Raw genomic sequence first — 18,329 nt, 5'->3', positions numbered from 1 at the left:
CAAGATTAAAAATGTTAAGGAAGATTAACAAGGCACCAAAATCTATAAAAAAAAATAAGAGGTGTTAAAAATCAAAATTTAACATAGTTGATAGACAAAAGCTTATTTAACTCAATATTTTATTAAGCTATAAGTATAACAAACAAATATTAAATTAGTATTTTAGTATTTTTAAAATAAAGATAATATGAAAATGAAAAATGATTATATTTTGTTTTCCGCATAGTATCCAAATAACGAAATGATAATTTCATTATGATAGATATATTCAAACAAATATTCAATTTATTTTAATTAATTCATTTCATTTTTTATCCGGCTTATCTTCTTAAAAATACAAAAAATGACGCCGTATAAATAGTTGCTAGGGAAACGGGTTGGATATTTTCTGCAGCTCTATATAAAGGAAACGTGCATTTTGAATTTTGCGCGCTCAAATTGTGGTGGCATTTACGTTTACTCGGTAGTTCAGAATCAAGATCTCTGTAAATGGAGGACATGGACGAGATCGATGCCGTTCCTCAGGTCCATCTTTCACACATTTTGCCGCAAATTTTTGGTTTCGTATCACTGTTTCGCTACCGAGGAAACTCGTAGAAAAAGAAAGCAGAAGAAAATTCCACAAACTACACGTTTTTCTCTTTTTAGTTTTACCGATTCATTAAATTTTTTCATTAGCATTCAGACAATGGAATGACACACACTGCGCTTTAGATCGATTAGTCTAAAACTTAAATGGCGCTATTGTTCTCCACGGATAACCAGATTACTGCAATTTGTAGGTTAAACTCTTTGTTTAAACTTGAATCGAATGTGTCAGAACATTCTGATTATGCTTAATCGTTACCTTTATAGCTTCAAACAAGTAACACTTAGATATTTGATTCGCTAATGACTTTTAACTTTGTTGTTAATTTAGCTAGATTTGTTATAGCAATAGAATTAAGCTTAGTGTATAATAGCAAGGGACAATTATCAGTCATCAGTGGCAAGACCGCAAGAGGCATGCCTTGTCTTCATCAGTTTATGATGCCTCTGTCCTACCAGTTGCTACTTACTAGAAGTGACAAGTTTAGGAAGAATACGTTTCAATTTCATGTCGTGATTACTTCTAAGCAAGAAATTTGTTTACTATTAGTTGGTAACTTGGTATGGTTGTGGTACAACAAATGTATTAAGTTTTTTTGCAAGCTGATATGGAGGTGATTAGCATAACTGAGAAATGGAGTAGATTAAAATCTTGAAAAATTGAAGAGAAAACAGGGGGGAGAGGGATAAGCTTACAAATCTTCTCAAACTTGTGTTGAATATATCTACACAATATCAATGCGTTTTATGTAAGAAGTTTTACCTGTTTCATATTAGAAGTCAACATGTGAAAACATTAAAATGTAAGGCTTATCTGATAAACAAGTTTTGTAATAATGTAATTTAAAATGAACACTCATAAGATGAGATATCTCACCGATAACTTAAATTGAATACCGACTAAATTTATGGCTACATAATTAACTTTGATTGATATTGAACATTTATTAGCCTAGTGGGAAAAGGCTTTAAATTTTTATCTTTTAAATAGTTAATATTAGAGTGATATCTTAACCATATGTTCATATATAATTTCTTAGGGATTATACATTCAAGAGTCCTCAGGTTCAATAGTTGGTCTTGTAACCTTTTTACTTAAATGTTAGATTTGATTCACTGCAACCTCAGTCCTTAATTTGAAATTTTGGATTTTATACAGGTTTACATGGCTTGCATCCTAAACGGTAATAGGTAAGCTTCCTGTAATAGCTCAAATACCTGTTGCCTAATCTTGCATAAAATTGTTTGGTGCAACAACAAAATGACAGTTCCCTTGCACTGGGAGTGAAATGTGTGAAGAATGATGTTGCAGGAAGGATATTTGAAATTGAGTGGCAAATTGTTTAAGAAACATGGAAATTTAAATATAATGTTTAATTTGCCAATTATGACTGGCAAAAAATGGTTAGATAATTATAAAAGGTATATGCAGCTGAATGTGCTTGCTCCTGTTACATGTTTATGTTTTCCACCTTATTTTTCTTTACTTCTCTTTTAATGAACAAGAGTGAGTTCTCAAATCATTCTTTACAGAATAGGAGTTTCTTATTATGATTCCACCCTTCGCCAACTTTATGTACTTGAAATTTGGGATGATGGTGACAAAGGCTTTCCAGTTATTGATCTGGGTATGATTTCTTTACCTATCATTGTTGTATTTGAGTTCAGTTTTAGGTTGTGTTTTGCTCACCTTATTTTTGGTTTCTCTTCTTCTTAAAAGGAGAAGTTGTGCAAAACATAATTCTACAAAAGCTTTTTCAAGCTAAAAGTTTATAAAATTGCCAAACAACTTTAACTTTAATTTTAAAACATTTTTTTTTAACTTTAACTCTAAAGTAGCTTTCAAGTTCCAAAAGATATGTATTGGAAAAAATCCGAGTCCCACATTGGGTACAGATAAGGCCAAAATATAATTTATAAGTGAGAGACAACCCTCATCCTATGAACTAAACTTTTGGGGTTGAGTTAGACCCAAACTCATTCTAAGAACATGTTCTCTTTCAATGCAAGTTTTCATTATTGTGCTTTGTATACCCTTATCATACCCTTATCGGCTTTAAGATGAATTCTCTTACTAGTTATGAATTCTAGTATACGATTGTCTTTGGCTTCCATAACTGGTGCAGTGAAATATCAAGCAAACCCTTTGGTTATTTACACAAGCACTAAAAGTGAAGAATCCTTCTTGTCTGCTCTGCAACAAAGTGGTAGGGGGCATGGACTGGTTGAGTTATGAAAGACTAGTTCTGGGACCCTTGACCTATTGAATTGATGAAGTTATGCAGATGGAGTAGCTGAGTCACCTACAGTAAAGCTTGTGAAAAGTTCAATATTCAGCTATGAGCAAGCCTGGCACAGGTATTGAATCTGCTAAGATCTTAAAGAGAATTTTAAGTCAAGTGTCTGCACTCTGTAGTGTACTTCTTGATGATATATTGAATTGTTGATAGACATTGTTTTGCGTGGACCTTTCAGATTCTTACTTAATATTTTGATATTAATCTTTGATCTATTTTTATACTTTGTATTGCAAATTATGTGTCTAATCTATGTAAGATTTCAAAATATTAATGGTTAAAAATTATCAAATCTAAAGACACATCCACACACAAAAGTAACAGTTGATTTAGGAATCTACCTTCTGTTTGAAATTCAGGTATTAGGTTTGTTTTTCCATCATACAAGTGGCATCATGGCCTCTCTTTCTCAACCTTGAAATGTTTCTGTTTTTTTATTGTTCTGCTTCAATGAAAGGATTGAGCAAAAGTCTTGATAATTACCTCTTCTTTTTTTTTGTTTTATTCAGCATGCACAATTTTTTGTGGTGGTTTCAAATGAGACTATTGTATGACATCTTTTATTGGGTGAATTGTCAACTCCTTTTTATCCAATAAAAGGAAAAATAAGTGTGCTGCAATTTCTTTATTCTATTGCTTCTTCTACTTCCTGATTTTACAGATTAGTTTACCTGGGGTGGCAGGGATGGATGATGGATTAAATGTGAAGGAGAGGATTTACTATGTGAGTCTGAAACTACCCACTATTGTCCTTGTATCTTAAGACTATCAATGCACATGCTTAAATTAGTAATAGAAATATTATTTGTTCTGAATTATTGTTGCTAAGTCTTGTATGGGAAAAATCTTTTGTCCTTTCAATTATTATTGCTATTGCAACACTCTAATAACTTGTATGCTTTTCCCTCTTCCTACCTCCCTGTTACAATTGCAGTTGAGTTCCATGATGGACTTGGGAAGTGAAGTACAAGTTCGCGCTAGTGGTGGCCTTCTTGCAATATTAGAGAATGAAAGGATTGTAGATACTCTTGAGCAAAAAGAATCTGGAAATACATCAATTACAATAGATTCTTTAGCAGAAATTTCACTGTATCCTTTTATTGCTCAGTGCTTAAAGGCAAAAACGTTCAATTTTGTGCTGTTTGAAAGGAGATAATGTTGAGTTCAGGTTTTGTCCTTTACTAAGGAGATACAGAAATAACTTTCTCAAACTTGATACAACAGCTCATGAAGCATTACAAATATTCCAAATAGACAAGCACCCAAGCCACATGGGAATTGGTAGAGCAAAAGAAGGGTAGTTGTTAACTTAATCTTAAATATTCTACTTTAAAAATAGGTAAATATCTAAGGCAACGTCTTAATTACAGGTTTTCAGTATTTGGAATGATGAATAAGGTTTGTTGGAGTTGTTTGCATAGTTTGTGCCATTTTCTTGTGATATAGGACTAAGTGTTTGTCCTGTATGCAGTGCGTGACTCCAATGGGTAGACGTCTTTTGAGGTAACATGAATAAAAAATAGTGAGAATGTGAGATTTATAGCATACCCATTTCTCAAACTTTAGAACTTACGGTGACGATCCTCTCAAATTTTCCCCATTTCAGAAATTGGTTCTTAAGGCCTATACTTGATCTTGAAGTTCTAAACTACCGTTTAAATTCTGTATCCATCTATAGTCTAGTATATATGGTCTAATTATGCTTTACTAATCTGTAGAATCCAAGTTTCAGGTAGGAAAAAAATTTACTTTATTTAGTTATTGTCCCTTTGTAGGTGAAATATCAATTTACCACATATCTTCAACAAATTAATCATATAATCATGAAAAGTGCTGTTTTTCTTTGATGGGAAGTAGATATCTTTTTTTCTATGCTCAGAAGAACTTGTTGCTTCTTTACGAGAAACCTTGAAATCTGTGAAGGACATCCCCCACTTGCTGAATGTAAGAAATTTATCTCGAACTCTCTCATTCCTGTTTCTAATGAATTTTGTTTTCCTGTTCTTCTGCTCATTTGACTGTATGTCCGTTGTCTATTCTTGAAAGTCTCTTTTATAGATTGTTTTGTCAGGGCCCATTAAATAATTGAAAAAGAGCATGATGTATGCTCATTAAATTTTTGGTAACCACAAAATTTTAACTCTCGATCATAAAATAATATTAATGATTGAAACATGATATTTTTAACTGACTTACTACATTGATAATGTGCTTATATCTTATGAGTTATGAGCATATAAGTATTATTGAAGATAAGCCATACTGTTTTAGTACAATTATGAATGTGATGTTCCTTTTTTAAGCAAAAGCCTATATTCTTTTTTTGAACATAAAGCCTGTATTCTTTGTATACTAACACTTTTGAAGATTTAATCAATCATTAAAGAAATTTGACTCTCCAAGTTCTATATGCACTAGCTCTGATTGGACATCTCTCCTGAAGGTAAAATTTCCTTTCATGCATTTATGCAATTATGCTTTTTGATATAGTCATATTCCCTTGTGCTGTTAGAATTCTTGTTAGTCCTGTTTTTATGCTCTCTTTTTTATTTTTTAGAGTATTTGTGCCCTGTTGCATGTAAACGAGATTTTTGAAGTCGGAATTTCCGAAGGTCTTCGAGAAGAATTGAAGTATTTAAACTTGGATATTGTTGAGAAGGTGCATTACATATCTGTTCTACTCAAGTGCATTTATATACGTTCTTTCTTAAATGACTCTATTTTTTATGAGTAACATTACTGCAGGCAAGTTCATACATAACAGCAGAACTTGGCTATGTCTATGAACTGGTACGTTTTATTTGTTTTTCTCCTATTCATTATCAGAAAGACAAGTGATTTTTTTTTGCATATAATGATGCTTTGATGCTTTAAAGCATCAGATTTCTGCACAGGTGGGGTCAGGGACAACCATCCTAAGAGTCAATGCAATTGAGAGATTTATTTAATTTGTTTGGATAATAGTGATAGTAGTTTTTCCTTCGTTTGGATTCCTGTTATCGTTCACAATGTCTTTTGCAGGTAATTGGTGTTATAGATGTAAATAGAACTAAAGAGAAGGGATATGCGACAGTGGTAAAAGAAGGTTTCTGTGATGAGGTTAAACCCAATGTCCTTGTTCCTTTTCATAGCTTTAGTGTGTGAATAAAATAAATTTAGGTAATATGCAATGGCCCTCAAGTTGAAAAATGTGTTATTCAAATTGTTTCCTCATACATGTATCTGCCTTGTAGGATGAGATTTAAACAGATGAATGAATCCATAGATGTCAAAACTTTACTCTAATGCATAAAATTTTCTTCTTTCATTGGCTAAAATTAATCTTTACTGTGGCTAAGGTTTAATTTTTGGACTTTGGATAATTTTGTTATTGTGTAGTTAGATGAGCTGAGGCAAATATACGAGGAACTGCCAGAATTTCTGGAAGAGGTGACTTTTGGTGTAAATATTAATTGAGTAGAAAATTATATATATATTTTCATCATGATACATCTTTTGCAGGTTTCATCATTGGAATTAGCACAACTTCCCGTTCTATGCAAGGACAAGCGCATTCCTTGTATTGTTTATATACAGCAAATAGGTACTTCTGACTCTGAATTACATGTGTATCCATAAAATGTGGTAATGGGTCATTACGTTGCTCTTCCTTTCTGAAGTATATTTACTGATAGGCTGTTTTATTTTTGAATCACCCAATCCATAGAGGGTGATCACTATATCATCGGGCTTTCCTTGCACTAGTATTTTGTTGGATTATCATACCTTGTGCTTGAGCATGTGCAAAGTGAAGTAAATAGAACTGGAGACTGAGACCATTGGCCCAATGTTCAACACCTGTGTAGCCAACAAGAGTGATTCCTCTTCAAATATTCTTCTTTACAATAGGAAGTTTTCTAATGTTTTCTAGATTAAAGTTTATGCAATGGGCAGGACAAAGACTAAAAAAAGGTTTTTTTTTTCTTTCTTTTAGCTCCTTATTGGCTAGAGCCTAGAAAATAATTGCTTCCATTGCTTGTTATAATTTGAATACCTTTTTCCTCCCCAATCTCATCCACAAGAGAATTAAGTAACTCAGAATTTTTCTGCTGTCTTCACAAGTTGTGATCCATCAATAGACTTCACAAACATTATTGTGACTGTAGACCTTACTTAAAAATTGATCAAGAAACTGACATATTAAATTAGCCATGTTTGTCCCAGTGCTCCTTATGGTCCTTCAACATATTTTAGTGGACTCCATCTCCTTCTTGATAAGTGGAACTCTTATGAATTATGATTAGTTGGAGATGGTAAACTTGGACCAAAGCTTCCAATGGCCTTAATCATTTGGAGAAAGCTTTTCGACTTATATTGTGAAAAGACAATTCAGCTTGGAACCACCACACTGAGCTATATATCGGTGGACCCTAGCCATTATTTTCGTCACATGCGTTACTTATGCTAGGTTTCCTCTTTCTTTTCTCTTGTCCCTTTTTCAACGGGAGTTTCTCATAGTTTACATACAATTCCTTCTAAAATAGTATTAGAGTTAGATTAATTAAAAGAATCACCCATCATATGATTCACATATCAAACCCGTAAAATACAAACATGAAGAAGTATATTAAAAAAAAATAAATCAAGTTTACATTGATTAGATATAGTACCAAAATATAATATATAGTTGGAAGACAATCCATACCCTATTAGTTTTTTGGGTTAAATTCAAATACACATTCTAAAAAATTCAAAGAGTCTTTCACCACCATGTAGATTTCAAATTCAAAATCTCTATAACACTATTAGAGAGAATATAAAGGAGAGAAACAAACAGAACAATGAATTAAAAAAATTAAACATTTTTTTAGTCCCGTAAATATTACTGGATTTTCTTTTAATCCTTCCATTTTTTTTCATTTATTATGATTATCGCAAATTTTAAAATTTTGCAAATAATCCATAATCACTTGTGATAATATGTCATACATCTTGTTATCTCGCATCAATCATTATTGAAGTGACGCGTAAAATTGTATAACTAGATTGCATGCTGCCTTATTGCTAAGTAGTAATAGGATTATTTTAAAAAAAAAAAACAAAATACAAAATGGCAAAAATCAAATGAAGCCATAGGCCCATAGTAAGTATGACAGAAAATATGTCTTCGCAAAAAAGAAAAGAAAATAGAAGTGAAAACAGTGAGGGAACGCAGGGAACATAGTAGACAAAAACAGAGAATATAGAACAGTGACAAAAAGGCAAAACCTGAGACTGGGAAAATCAGAGAAATGAACATGCAGAGCCTAAGGTGAGTCCAGTCGCCAGCAAGTTGCTGAAGAAGGAACTGTAAATTGAAGAGAAAACCGCAGGAAGATGCTTGGCTTTTAGATATCCCTTTTCTGATTTCTCGGATATAACAAAAATGTCCTTTACAAAAAGCTCTGGACCACCATGTTGATGTTGTCATGACGCTTGCAGCCACCATTTGCCATCACGAGGAATCCTCAACTCCAAGTGTTCCACACAGTGATTTACTGGGTGGCGCTGCCCTGCTGCCATTGTGGCTGTTTAACAACACTAATTTACATTTTTTTTCATTGCAATTTGTCTTTCGGATGTTAAACAACACTCGATATTTTATTATTGCATAATGCATATCTTTTTTTTTTTTTTGTCTACTGTAGGATATTTAATGTGTATCTTTGAAGAAAAACCCGAAGAAACCACTCTGGAGCAACTTGTAGATTGGGAATACACAGTATGTTACTATGTTGGCGTTTGCACTTGGTCAAGTGATTTACATAATTAATATGTTATATTCTGATGGTAGTCATTTCAAATACAGTTTTGTGATACAGATGGAGAGACAAAAAGATACTTTTATCGTACGCCAAAGACACGAGAATTGGACAGTCTGCTGGGAGATATCCACCACAAAATTCTAGGTATTTTAAGCATACATCTGATAATTCCCTATTTTTATTTATTTATTTATTTACTTTGAAATAAGTAGCTGAGCCTTTGCCCAGGCTTGTAACATGCTCTAACCTTGAAATGAAAAAACTCTCCATTTAAAATCCAGTTGAATGTCAATCCATGTATTTAGTTCAGTCATGTTGAGGTGCTTTGGAAAGCGGCGGAGAAACAAACACACTCTATAAAGATGCAATATTACGTGTAGATTTGTAAGAAATTAGAGTTTAATAAAAAAATATATGAAATTTCTTGACACAGCTTATGTGGTATAAGAGCTATGCGATGTAATAGATAATATTGAGCTTGCCTTCAAAATTCAAATTGTAACACTTGGTCTCTGGTGCAAATCTTACTTATTTATGAATTCTGTTATTCAAGATATGGAGAGGGCGATCGCCAGAGACTTGTTTTCACGTATACTGTTGTTCCGAACCCATTTGATAAAGGTGGCAACTTTTGCAGCTGAACTGGACTGGTAAGATAAATTGTCATTATAATAACTGGCGCTTGCTCAGACATTTTTTTTTATCATTGATAATTTTATTTCAGCTTTTTGTCAATGGCATTGGTTGCACGGCAGCACAATTATGTCAGGCCTTCATTGACTGAAGAAAATTTGCTTGATATAAAAAATGGAAGGTTCAAACCATCTAGTTTATAAGAACCTCTTGGAAATTGAGAATCATTGATGTGGTTAATGATAAAATCTGGTTTTGTTTGTAGGCATGTTTTGCAGGAAATGACTGTAGACACATTTATTCCTAATGACACTAGGATTCTTCATGATGGTAAATAGATGTAGACATACATAACTAATATTAGCTAACTTATATCATTGAAATCCATTTTGATCAAATTATATTGTTATTAATCCCTGTTCCATTGCTCTTTACATTAGGAAGAATTAATATCATCACTGGTCCTAATTTTTCTGGAAAAAGTATCTATATAAAGCAGGTCAGTTATTAGTTCTTTATCTTTCTTGTATATGTATTCTGTAGGATTTTGATCATACTGTTTTAAATAGCAATTATGTTGAAAAGGTCATTCTACGACATTAATTTCTAGTCTCCAAAAAGAATGTTTCTAACTTTAAGTCTCTAAATGAAAAATGTGATGCAGAACTATTCTTTAGCAGTACGTATATCAAGTTATCAACTTCTGGTTGTTAATATTCATCTGGTCTAACAACCTACAAACTACAATTGTTAATATTTATCTAGTCTGTTTTGATTCGAGTTTTGCATATTTTTATTTTCTGATATTCACTCGTAACAATGTTTTCCTGTTATCCAATTGAAAAAGAATTTAATTACCATGTATTTTTGGGATAAAAATTACTTTAATTATTATTATTTAATAATATTTTTATATTTTTCTTGATAAATACAAGAATATATCAAATTTACTACATGGCATCACAATTTAATAATAATATAAAATTATTTTATGCAATATTAAAGTTAAACTCTTTTTTTTTTCACATTTCTTGTACTATCTTGTTTTTGTATGATTACCTCAAGGTTCAATGACCGACTATAAATAAAAATAAAATCTTAACATTTTTATTGTTTTATGTGATGAGCTCATGTTTATCCACCTTTTGAGAGCAAAGGATTTTTGTGAGGAACTGTATTGAAGACTAAAAATTATTGGCTTCCACATTAAAGTTCTTTAGATAGTTGATTCCTTAACATACAGTCTAATGTGTGGCTATTACATGATGCTACAACCTTGCTCCTTGTTGGTCTATGATCATAAAGTAATGAGAAGTATTTTGCAGGTTGCTATAATTGTTTTTCTCTCCCACATTGGCAGTTTTGTGCCAGCTGATTCTGCAACTGTGGGTCTGACAGATAGGTATCATTTTCTTATGAATCGTGTCCTTTGTGAAATGGGAGTTACATTATTGTATGCTGATCTTAGTTTTACAATTATAATGTTTAGTTTTTTTTTCCTTTGGGGGGGTGGGGGGTATATTTTAGAATATTTTGTGCAACAGGAAGCAGGCTTATGACAGCTGAACAATCAACATTTATGATTGATCTACATCAAATAGGGATGATGCTCAGGTATACCAAGATAAAGGCTAATAAGGATATCTCCAATACATTGAAGTATTGAACATAAAGCGATCATAGGAAAAATCTGTATAATCTCCTAGTATTTGGACTATGATGCAGGATGCTCCTCTCTTCCATATTATTCACTTATTTGGTTAATTAATCATTTGGTCTCTATATTCATGCCAACTTTTTGTTTGAGTCCCTATACCTAAAAACTTTACATTTTAGTCCCTATACAAGCAATGTTTTTATTTTAAAAGCTTTAGTCTTTATGCCTCCATTTTGTGATGGTCTTACACCACCAGAAAACTAACAACAAGGATTAAAACATAACAAAATTGTTTGTATAGGGACTAAAACATAGAATTTTTAGATAGAGACTAAAATGATTAATTAAACCCACTTGTTTTATAATTGTAGATGTTTTTCTGAATGGTTTTATCTGAACAATTAAATAGATGGAGGTTTCCAGGAGATTTGTAGTTTATTAAAAGAACAGTGTGTGTATAACTGTATATGTGTGTGTGTTATTTTTTTCTTTTAATGTTGAGGAACCTGCAGGCATGCTACTTCGCGTTCTCTGTGTCTGGTGGATGAATTTGGTAAAGGCACTCTTACAGAAGGTCTGTTAATTCAATGTCTATTAAGTGTCTGAATCACAAATACATGGAATGTGTGTACTGCAGATGTTAGTTTTTAGCATAAATTTTTTTTGCTCAGCAAAGATAGATATATATATATATATGTAGAAGAGTACCAGAGGTATTAAGGTACAAATAGTTTGTTTCTTGTGAATTTGGTTCCAAATCAGATTAATGAATCTAGAAAGGAAACAAATCCAGGCCACTGTTACAGTATTACTAGCTCCTATAAAGTATAGTTGTATCCTCTGCTAATACACAAAACCTGCTCTAATATTGCTAGACCATTGATTAAAATGAATGGAGTTTTTAGCATAAATGTTTTGATCTTCCTTTCAGATGGAATTGGTCTACTTGCTGGGACCATAAATCACTTTGTCACAACTGATGAACCTCCAAAGGTTTAAGACTTCTTTTCCTGAAAATGTGTAATATATATGTTTTAATTCAACTTTTCACTTTTCAGGAATAATCATTTTCTGAGCAGCATGCTTTTAATTTCTTCACAGTATTATCCTGTGATGAACATCTTTATGCTTCCAGTTGCCCTTGGGACATGTCTATAAACTTATAAGTGTCTGATCCCTTTAAAAGTCTATTTTTGTTATTTCTATTAGTTAACTGGTTACGAATCGTTCCATTTGATTAAATATTTATGAACTAATCAATGTTCAGTAATCATGAGTAGAAGTTAAAAGTTCATTCCTTTATCTTTGTTGAAATAAAAAAAAAAAAAAAACATTTTTGTACACTCTCAAGCATCAGTTTTCTAGGACATTGTTTTTGAAATACAATTTCCCTGGAAATTTTATTAAAAGGAAGTACTAATTACTAACTATTAACTCAGACCCTAGACTCAAATTGTAATCGAAATGTATAAGCACATGACTGGTGTAATGACTATATGCAGTTTCTCATGGAGAGATTGTAACTGCCATTTATTCTGTTAATTTTGTAGGTTTTTGTGTGCACTCATCTCATGGATTTATTGCATGGGCATTCCTTGACCAAGGTTATGCACTTATACTTGTGAATCATTGTGGAAAGTGTTTGAACTCCTCAGTTGAGTGATCATAAACATAATTCCTTTGGACTATTTCAGTCTGAGCAGATTAAGTTTTACACAATGAGTATGCTGAGGCCTGACGAAAATTCCACACATATTGAAGACATTGTATTTTTATACAGGTATCTTTTTGTTGATTCAGCCATGCAGTATGCTCAAAATTATATTTATCGTCATAAGGTCATTTGATGCCAAAGAGTTTGAAAGCAATTACTGAATTAGGAATGCTATTATACTTCACCTTCTCTTGATCATACAATTTAACAGATATATATATATATATATATATATATATATATATATAACGTAATAAACGAAAACAATTTAGTTAGGCTCTGGAGATGGAAAACTGAATGCCAAAATTTATATATTTAAGCATGCATCTGTTTCAGTTAGATCATCCTGATACATTATAATCTGCGCGTGAATGATAGTATTTGGTTTATACAATGCACTGTGCAGAGGAGATTTCCTTGTACTTTGTCTGGACTATTGAGATTAGTATAGAATTGAAGTGGTTTTGCTATCTGTGGAGATTTCATCTTCATTATTATCATATTCCTCACAGGCTTGTCCCTGGGCGTGCCCATCATAGCTACGGTATGCTTTTGCTTTATCAGTATTTTATATCATTGATTAGTAATAAAACACTTTCTAACACAGTGAAGAGAAACATTAGCAACACACTTTTTAATACATCATTTAGTGAGTTTAAGTTTAAATAAATTTCAGCAAGAAAGTATCTTTAAAAGAGTGGATTAGTATATTACTAACATTTTTTGTTATATCAATTGATACACCGATGAAAATGATGTGTGGTTTTTGGAATCCTGCAGGGCTGCACTGTGCACTGCTTGCTGGTAATTTACAAAATTGCTTTTAAAAATGATATTTTCTGATCAAAAGAGTACGCAACGCATATTGTTCATTCTTTCCTTTTAGTTGATAACAAAAATGTATAAGGCAGCTCTTATTTACTTATTTATTTATTTATTTATATTAGAATAAGCTGTACGGTTCATGCAGGTGTACCAGAGGAAATCATAAAAAGAGCAGCAGCTGTGTTGGATGCCATTTCAAATAATAACCATGTTGAGCGGTTATGCAATGAGAACGTCTCTGCTCAAGATCGTCAATACAAGGTGTCATCAATTTTCAAGATTCAAATTATGGCTTTGGAGATATTGTTTACTCTCCGAGACATGTTAATTTATATTTCTGAATGGAATGCAGGATGCCATGGAGAAATTGTTGGAATTTGATATTGACAAAGGCGACTTAAAACTTTTCTTTGAGGATGTATTTTCTCTAGTTCTTAATGCTTCGTGACTGAACTGAAGTCTTCTGTTGGTGGTTTTCGTAGGCATTATTGAGACGCCATTTGTGATCATATGACATTTGTTTCAAGATGAGTTGCATACCTATCGAATTCTATTGTATTGAGCAATCCTTTTATGGAGAACTAATTGAAAAAGAGACACTTCATGCCTCTATCTTTATTACACGTGACTGCAATTACATCTTGATGATAGTGATAACAGCTTTTGCTAGGAAAACTGACTGCAGGTACATATCGAAGTTTTGTGAAAGAAATAAAAATAATTATATATATATATAATTAATTTAGGAATAAGAGATATGTACATTTAAGTTTTTAACTCCTTGTGTTTAATCACTTTATGTTTCAATTTATAAATTTTATTTTAATTGAAAAATATGTGTAATTTTTTAGATATAATAATTTGCTAGTATATATATACACATCTCAAAATTAAGGTCTCTTTTCGTTTGTTTAAATTTATTTATTAAAGAAATGTTTTTTTAATAAGATAAGTAATTTTTACTTTTTTATTTTGTTTGTTCAAACTGTTTACTCAAAAAAATAATATTATATTTTTTATGAAGTAAATCATATTTTCTTTATAAAAAAAACTTTTTTTAGTAACACTTTCTTGATTTTAAACAACAGTCCAAAGAGGAGGAATTCAGGACGGACAATATTTAGTCGAGGACAAAGATGTGCATTTTTATTATAAAATAGCGACATATGACCACAAGAAGCAAAACGCAAATATATTTAAGATGTGTTTGTCAAAGACTCAAAATTTATAGCTTTGCACTTGACATTAGATACTTTTATTTATGGTCGGACACTTTGATTCTTGTGATTGCAGAAGGTATTTAAATAGTAAAGAGATTAATAGAACGTGCATTAAAAAATCATTTACTATAATGGATAAAACATTAATTATTAAAATTGTATTTGTTTAATAAAAAATTTAATATAGGTATATTGTAAATTTATTTTAAGAATGTATATAATATATTTTTTCTGGCATTATTGATAATATACATTAATTTGGTACACTAAAAAATTAATTATTATTATTATTATTGTAATGTATTTTTTTAATCAGCAAATGAATATTATTAATAGAGCGAATACAAGTGATACTCCAAAGAGAACATGCATATAGTGAATAGCAACAAATGGAGCGACTGAGGGGAGGTTCTGGAAGTGTGGGGAACGGGGAGGACATTAGGTTCTGGTAGGATGTCTCTACACAAGCTTTGCATCCTCGATTTGGCGTCGCTGTTATGAAACTGTAAAGTGAACGTAATGGATATGATCAAGCTTAGATCCTGGTCATGGTTAAAGGCAAAATTGCATGGGGTGTGGAACTATTGAAACTCTAGTGTGGGGATCTGTGGTTGGTTATTATTGTGAGGTATGGCTACAACATGTTTCTCTTCTTAATTACATGTATCAATACTGCTCATACTATTAAAAACTATTCCTTTATTCTTTACTATAGTAATTACTTATAACACGTTATATTATAAAACCCCTTCATTAATCGTTAATATAGATAGACATACATTCTATTTATTATTTGGTTGTTAAACTCTTTAATTAATTAGCTACTAGTATTATTATTACTATTATTTAAATTTATAATGTTTTACAAATTATTTAAACTCAATCAAAACTACTACCAAAAAAAAAAAACTCTATCAAAAGATACTGCATTAACAAATTAAGAGAAACTACACAATCGACCCGTATCTTTGAAATATAGTTCCCATGGACCATAAACAAGGTAGCATATAATAGATCTAATTAAAAGTCATTAATAATTGCATTAAAAATCAAAGTTCAAATCTCCTTAAGATTGACGACTAGATAGGATTTATACACGAGAATATATATCCTCCAAGATTAACTCTAATTTTAACGACAAGGAATAAATACAATTATATTGTAAACGAAAAAAAAAAAAAAAAAAAAAAAAGCGATCGAAGAATGACAGTGATACGATGAAGCCATAAAAGGTAACCTGTTGTGTTGATGGCACCGTGCAGAACCTGAGGCTCTCTCTCTAACAACTATGAGACCTTTTGGCACGAGGGGGAAACGAAATATGAAGGCCATGCTTTGATTTCTTGCTATGGGATAATGTTTGTGGCTTCCCAAGGTTTTCCTTCTTTGGGGTTTTCAGAACACAAACATTACCATCGCATGTGTATCTTTTAGATTCTTCTGGTGAGCCCTCGGAGAAGCACCCACAGATGTTTGAGAGGTACATAGCAAATTCAGAATATATATATATATATAATGATCAGAAATATACAATGCAATTGACTCTCAAACAAATATGTGATGCCACCCCCTTGTGTATATATACTTGTGGTAATTGCGCCCACCAGCTAGCCTATAAATAATATTAATGTATTTTTTTGGTACATGTAATAATATTAATGTAGGGTCAAGGTTGGCTTGCATGCCGCTTCAACATATGTGTTCCTTATTTGTTTATCAATATTTAGGGTCACGCGTTGCCTTCCATTCAGAGAAAGTTTCACATTGGTCAAATGGTTTATTAGTATCAAAACGTGTTGGATTATTGGTTGCTTATTTTTCCGTGTGTTCACATCTTCCATTTTAAATTGCTTGCTTCCTAGCTATAACTACGCACTAGTATTTTTTAATCATATTTTCCCTATATCCATGTATTATAGGAGTAGGAACTGTGCGTGACGTTGTATATATGATGACAAACACTGCTTGCTGGAAAGGAAAATGCTAAAAACTAAATATACTTGTCGTCTGGGAGATAAAAAGTACAAAAAATATTTATTATATTGAAACATTAAAATCATTTAAAATATGTAATAAGATGTATGAAATACTCCTTAATTAATTTAAGGATAATGGTTTCGGAATCTTCATTAAAATTGTTTTTTTTTTCTTTCAGAAGAAAAAAAGTAAAATGTAAGATATGCTTTAGCAACAGATACAAAAATCTACGCTCATTAAATAAAACATTCTGGTTAGTAATGATAAAAAAAAAAAAAAAACTGTCAAAAAATGTTAAAATTTGAAGAACAAAAAAAAATGACAAAAGTTTGCGACGTTCTATCATGTATGTATTGCCGACGACTAGTGAGCTTGCAAGCTAGGGTTCAAAGCACGTGGATTGCAAACAACAAAAAAAAAAAACTCAACTAACCCATGACTCGTATGAATGATGCATCGACAATTCGACATAGTCAAAACTGAGTTCAAAGAAAGGCAGTTTTACCCACTCAGATCAGCACTCAGCAGGCATCGCCTGTTCGCTCAACAGTGCACACGTCAAATAATTAAGATTAAGACTCCACGAAAAAAAAAAAACTGCAAACGATTTTTTTAAAAAATAATGTAACCTTTTTATCTGTCTGCCACTATTTGAATTTTTATGACATAAGGGCACGAAGTTTTGGGTCAAAATGCATGATGCAGTAGGACACGTTGTTCAGACTAGTAAAATTGTAACTCAACATTATTTCTATTTTTTATTAAACAATACTTTAAATCTTTAAGTTTATACTAAATTTATTTCAATTCACACTCAAATTTAAATTTAATTAAATCTAACATATTTTCAAACTAGTTAATTATTAATTTAATTACTTTAGGTCAGTTAAAGTATAATTACAAACATTATATATATATATAAGCAAGCAAATTAAAATACTAATTTATTTATTTTTACAATAAAGGAAATATAGGAATATTTGGACTATGCACTACCAGAAAAGCGGTGTTTAGCCACGGTTAACCAGCCACGCTTTTAGTAACCATGGATAAGATAAAAGACTGTTGTTAAGGATTGCCATGCTATCACCGTAGCAAAAATAATCGGCAAATATTAAAAAAACTTTCTCCCAATTTTCTTTCCCTCGTTTATTTTTCACTCTCTCCCTCCAATTTTTCTTTCCCTTGTTTAGAAACACACTCCCTTTCATATGATTTGGCATTCCATTATTTAGGTTTTTTAGATGCCCAGGAACAAAATACAAAATGAAAGAACTTCTTTATTTGACATCTATCCTTCATTGCTAATAAAGAAAATTAGAAGTATTTGTTTACTTGCCTTCTATATATATGTGTTACAAATGACTCTTTTCCTTTAATTTTCATGTGATATAGCATAATTGTCTTGATTCATGGTTCTTTCTGTTTTCAGACTCCTAAGTTAAAAACCTTCCTTTTGCATTGCAATATTGAAAAAGTAGCCGTTATAATTTTCTCCATAACTAAAAAACTGCACACCTACAATACAAATACTCTTTGCAACTAAAACATAAAATCTCACATAAGATATTCCCCCTCTCACAAGAGTGAAATATAGAAGAGAAGAAATCTTTCTTGGGTGTCAAATATTTTCCT

The 18,329-nt window shown here is 31.6% G+C and overlaps 1 protein-coding gene and 1 long non-coding RNA gene across 2 annotated transcripts; one reads left to right on the top strand and one right to left on the bottom strand.

The window, feature by feature from the left end:
• Positions 1-399: 399 nt before the first annotated feature.
• Positions 400-14,107, top strand: LOC100797567 (DNA mismatch repair protein MSH5-like). The gene is given in 35 exon segments (XM_014770596.3): positions 400-525; positions 1,748-1,779; positions 2,122-2,216; positions 2,715-2,795; positions 2,874-2,946; positions 3,547-3,557; positions 3,560-3,609; positions 3,820-3,974; positions 4,081-4,182; positions 4,256-4,283; positions 4,357-4,388; positions 4,492-4,549; positions 4,743-4,829; positions 5,272-5,328; positions 5,443-5,544; positions 5,631-5,675; positions 5,907-5,984; positions 6,264-6,314; positions 6,387-6,468; positions 8,552-8,625; positions 8,713-8,812; positions 9,222-9,318; positions 9,393-9,482; positions 9,567-9,631; positions 9,742-9,800; positions 10,627-10,703; positions 10,829-10,915; positions 11,471-11,532; positions 11,890-11,951; positions 12,509-12,562; positions 12,653-12,738; positions 13,185-13,216; positions 13,453-13,476; positions 13,643-13,758; positions 13,850-14,107. Coding segments are annotated over 35 exon segments (2,436 nt in total). The 5' UTR covers positions 400-489; the 3' UTR covers positions 13,946-14,107.
• Positions 13,658-16,334, bottom strand: LOC106796952 (uncharacterized). Its single transcript, XR_001386072.3, has 2 exons — positions 15,955-16,334; positions 13,658-15,220 (listed from the first exon to the last, which is right to left on the bottom strand). It is a non-coding gene; the product is annotated as an uncharacterized lncRNA (long non-coding RNA).
• Between the last annotated feature and the right edge of the window lie 1,995 nt (positions 16,335-18,329).

This window comes from Glycine max, chromosome 2 (assembly GCF_000004515.6).
Source record: "Glycine max cultivar Williams 82 chromosome 2, Glycine_max_v4.0, whole genome shotgun sequence".
Classification (NCBI taxonomy): Eukaryota; Viridiplantae; Streptophyta; class Magnoliopsida; order Fabales; family Fabaceae; genus Glycine; species Glycine max.
Note: the sequence above shows the minus strand (reverse complement) of the source record. Positions and strands in the feature narration are given on the sequence as shown.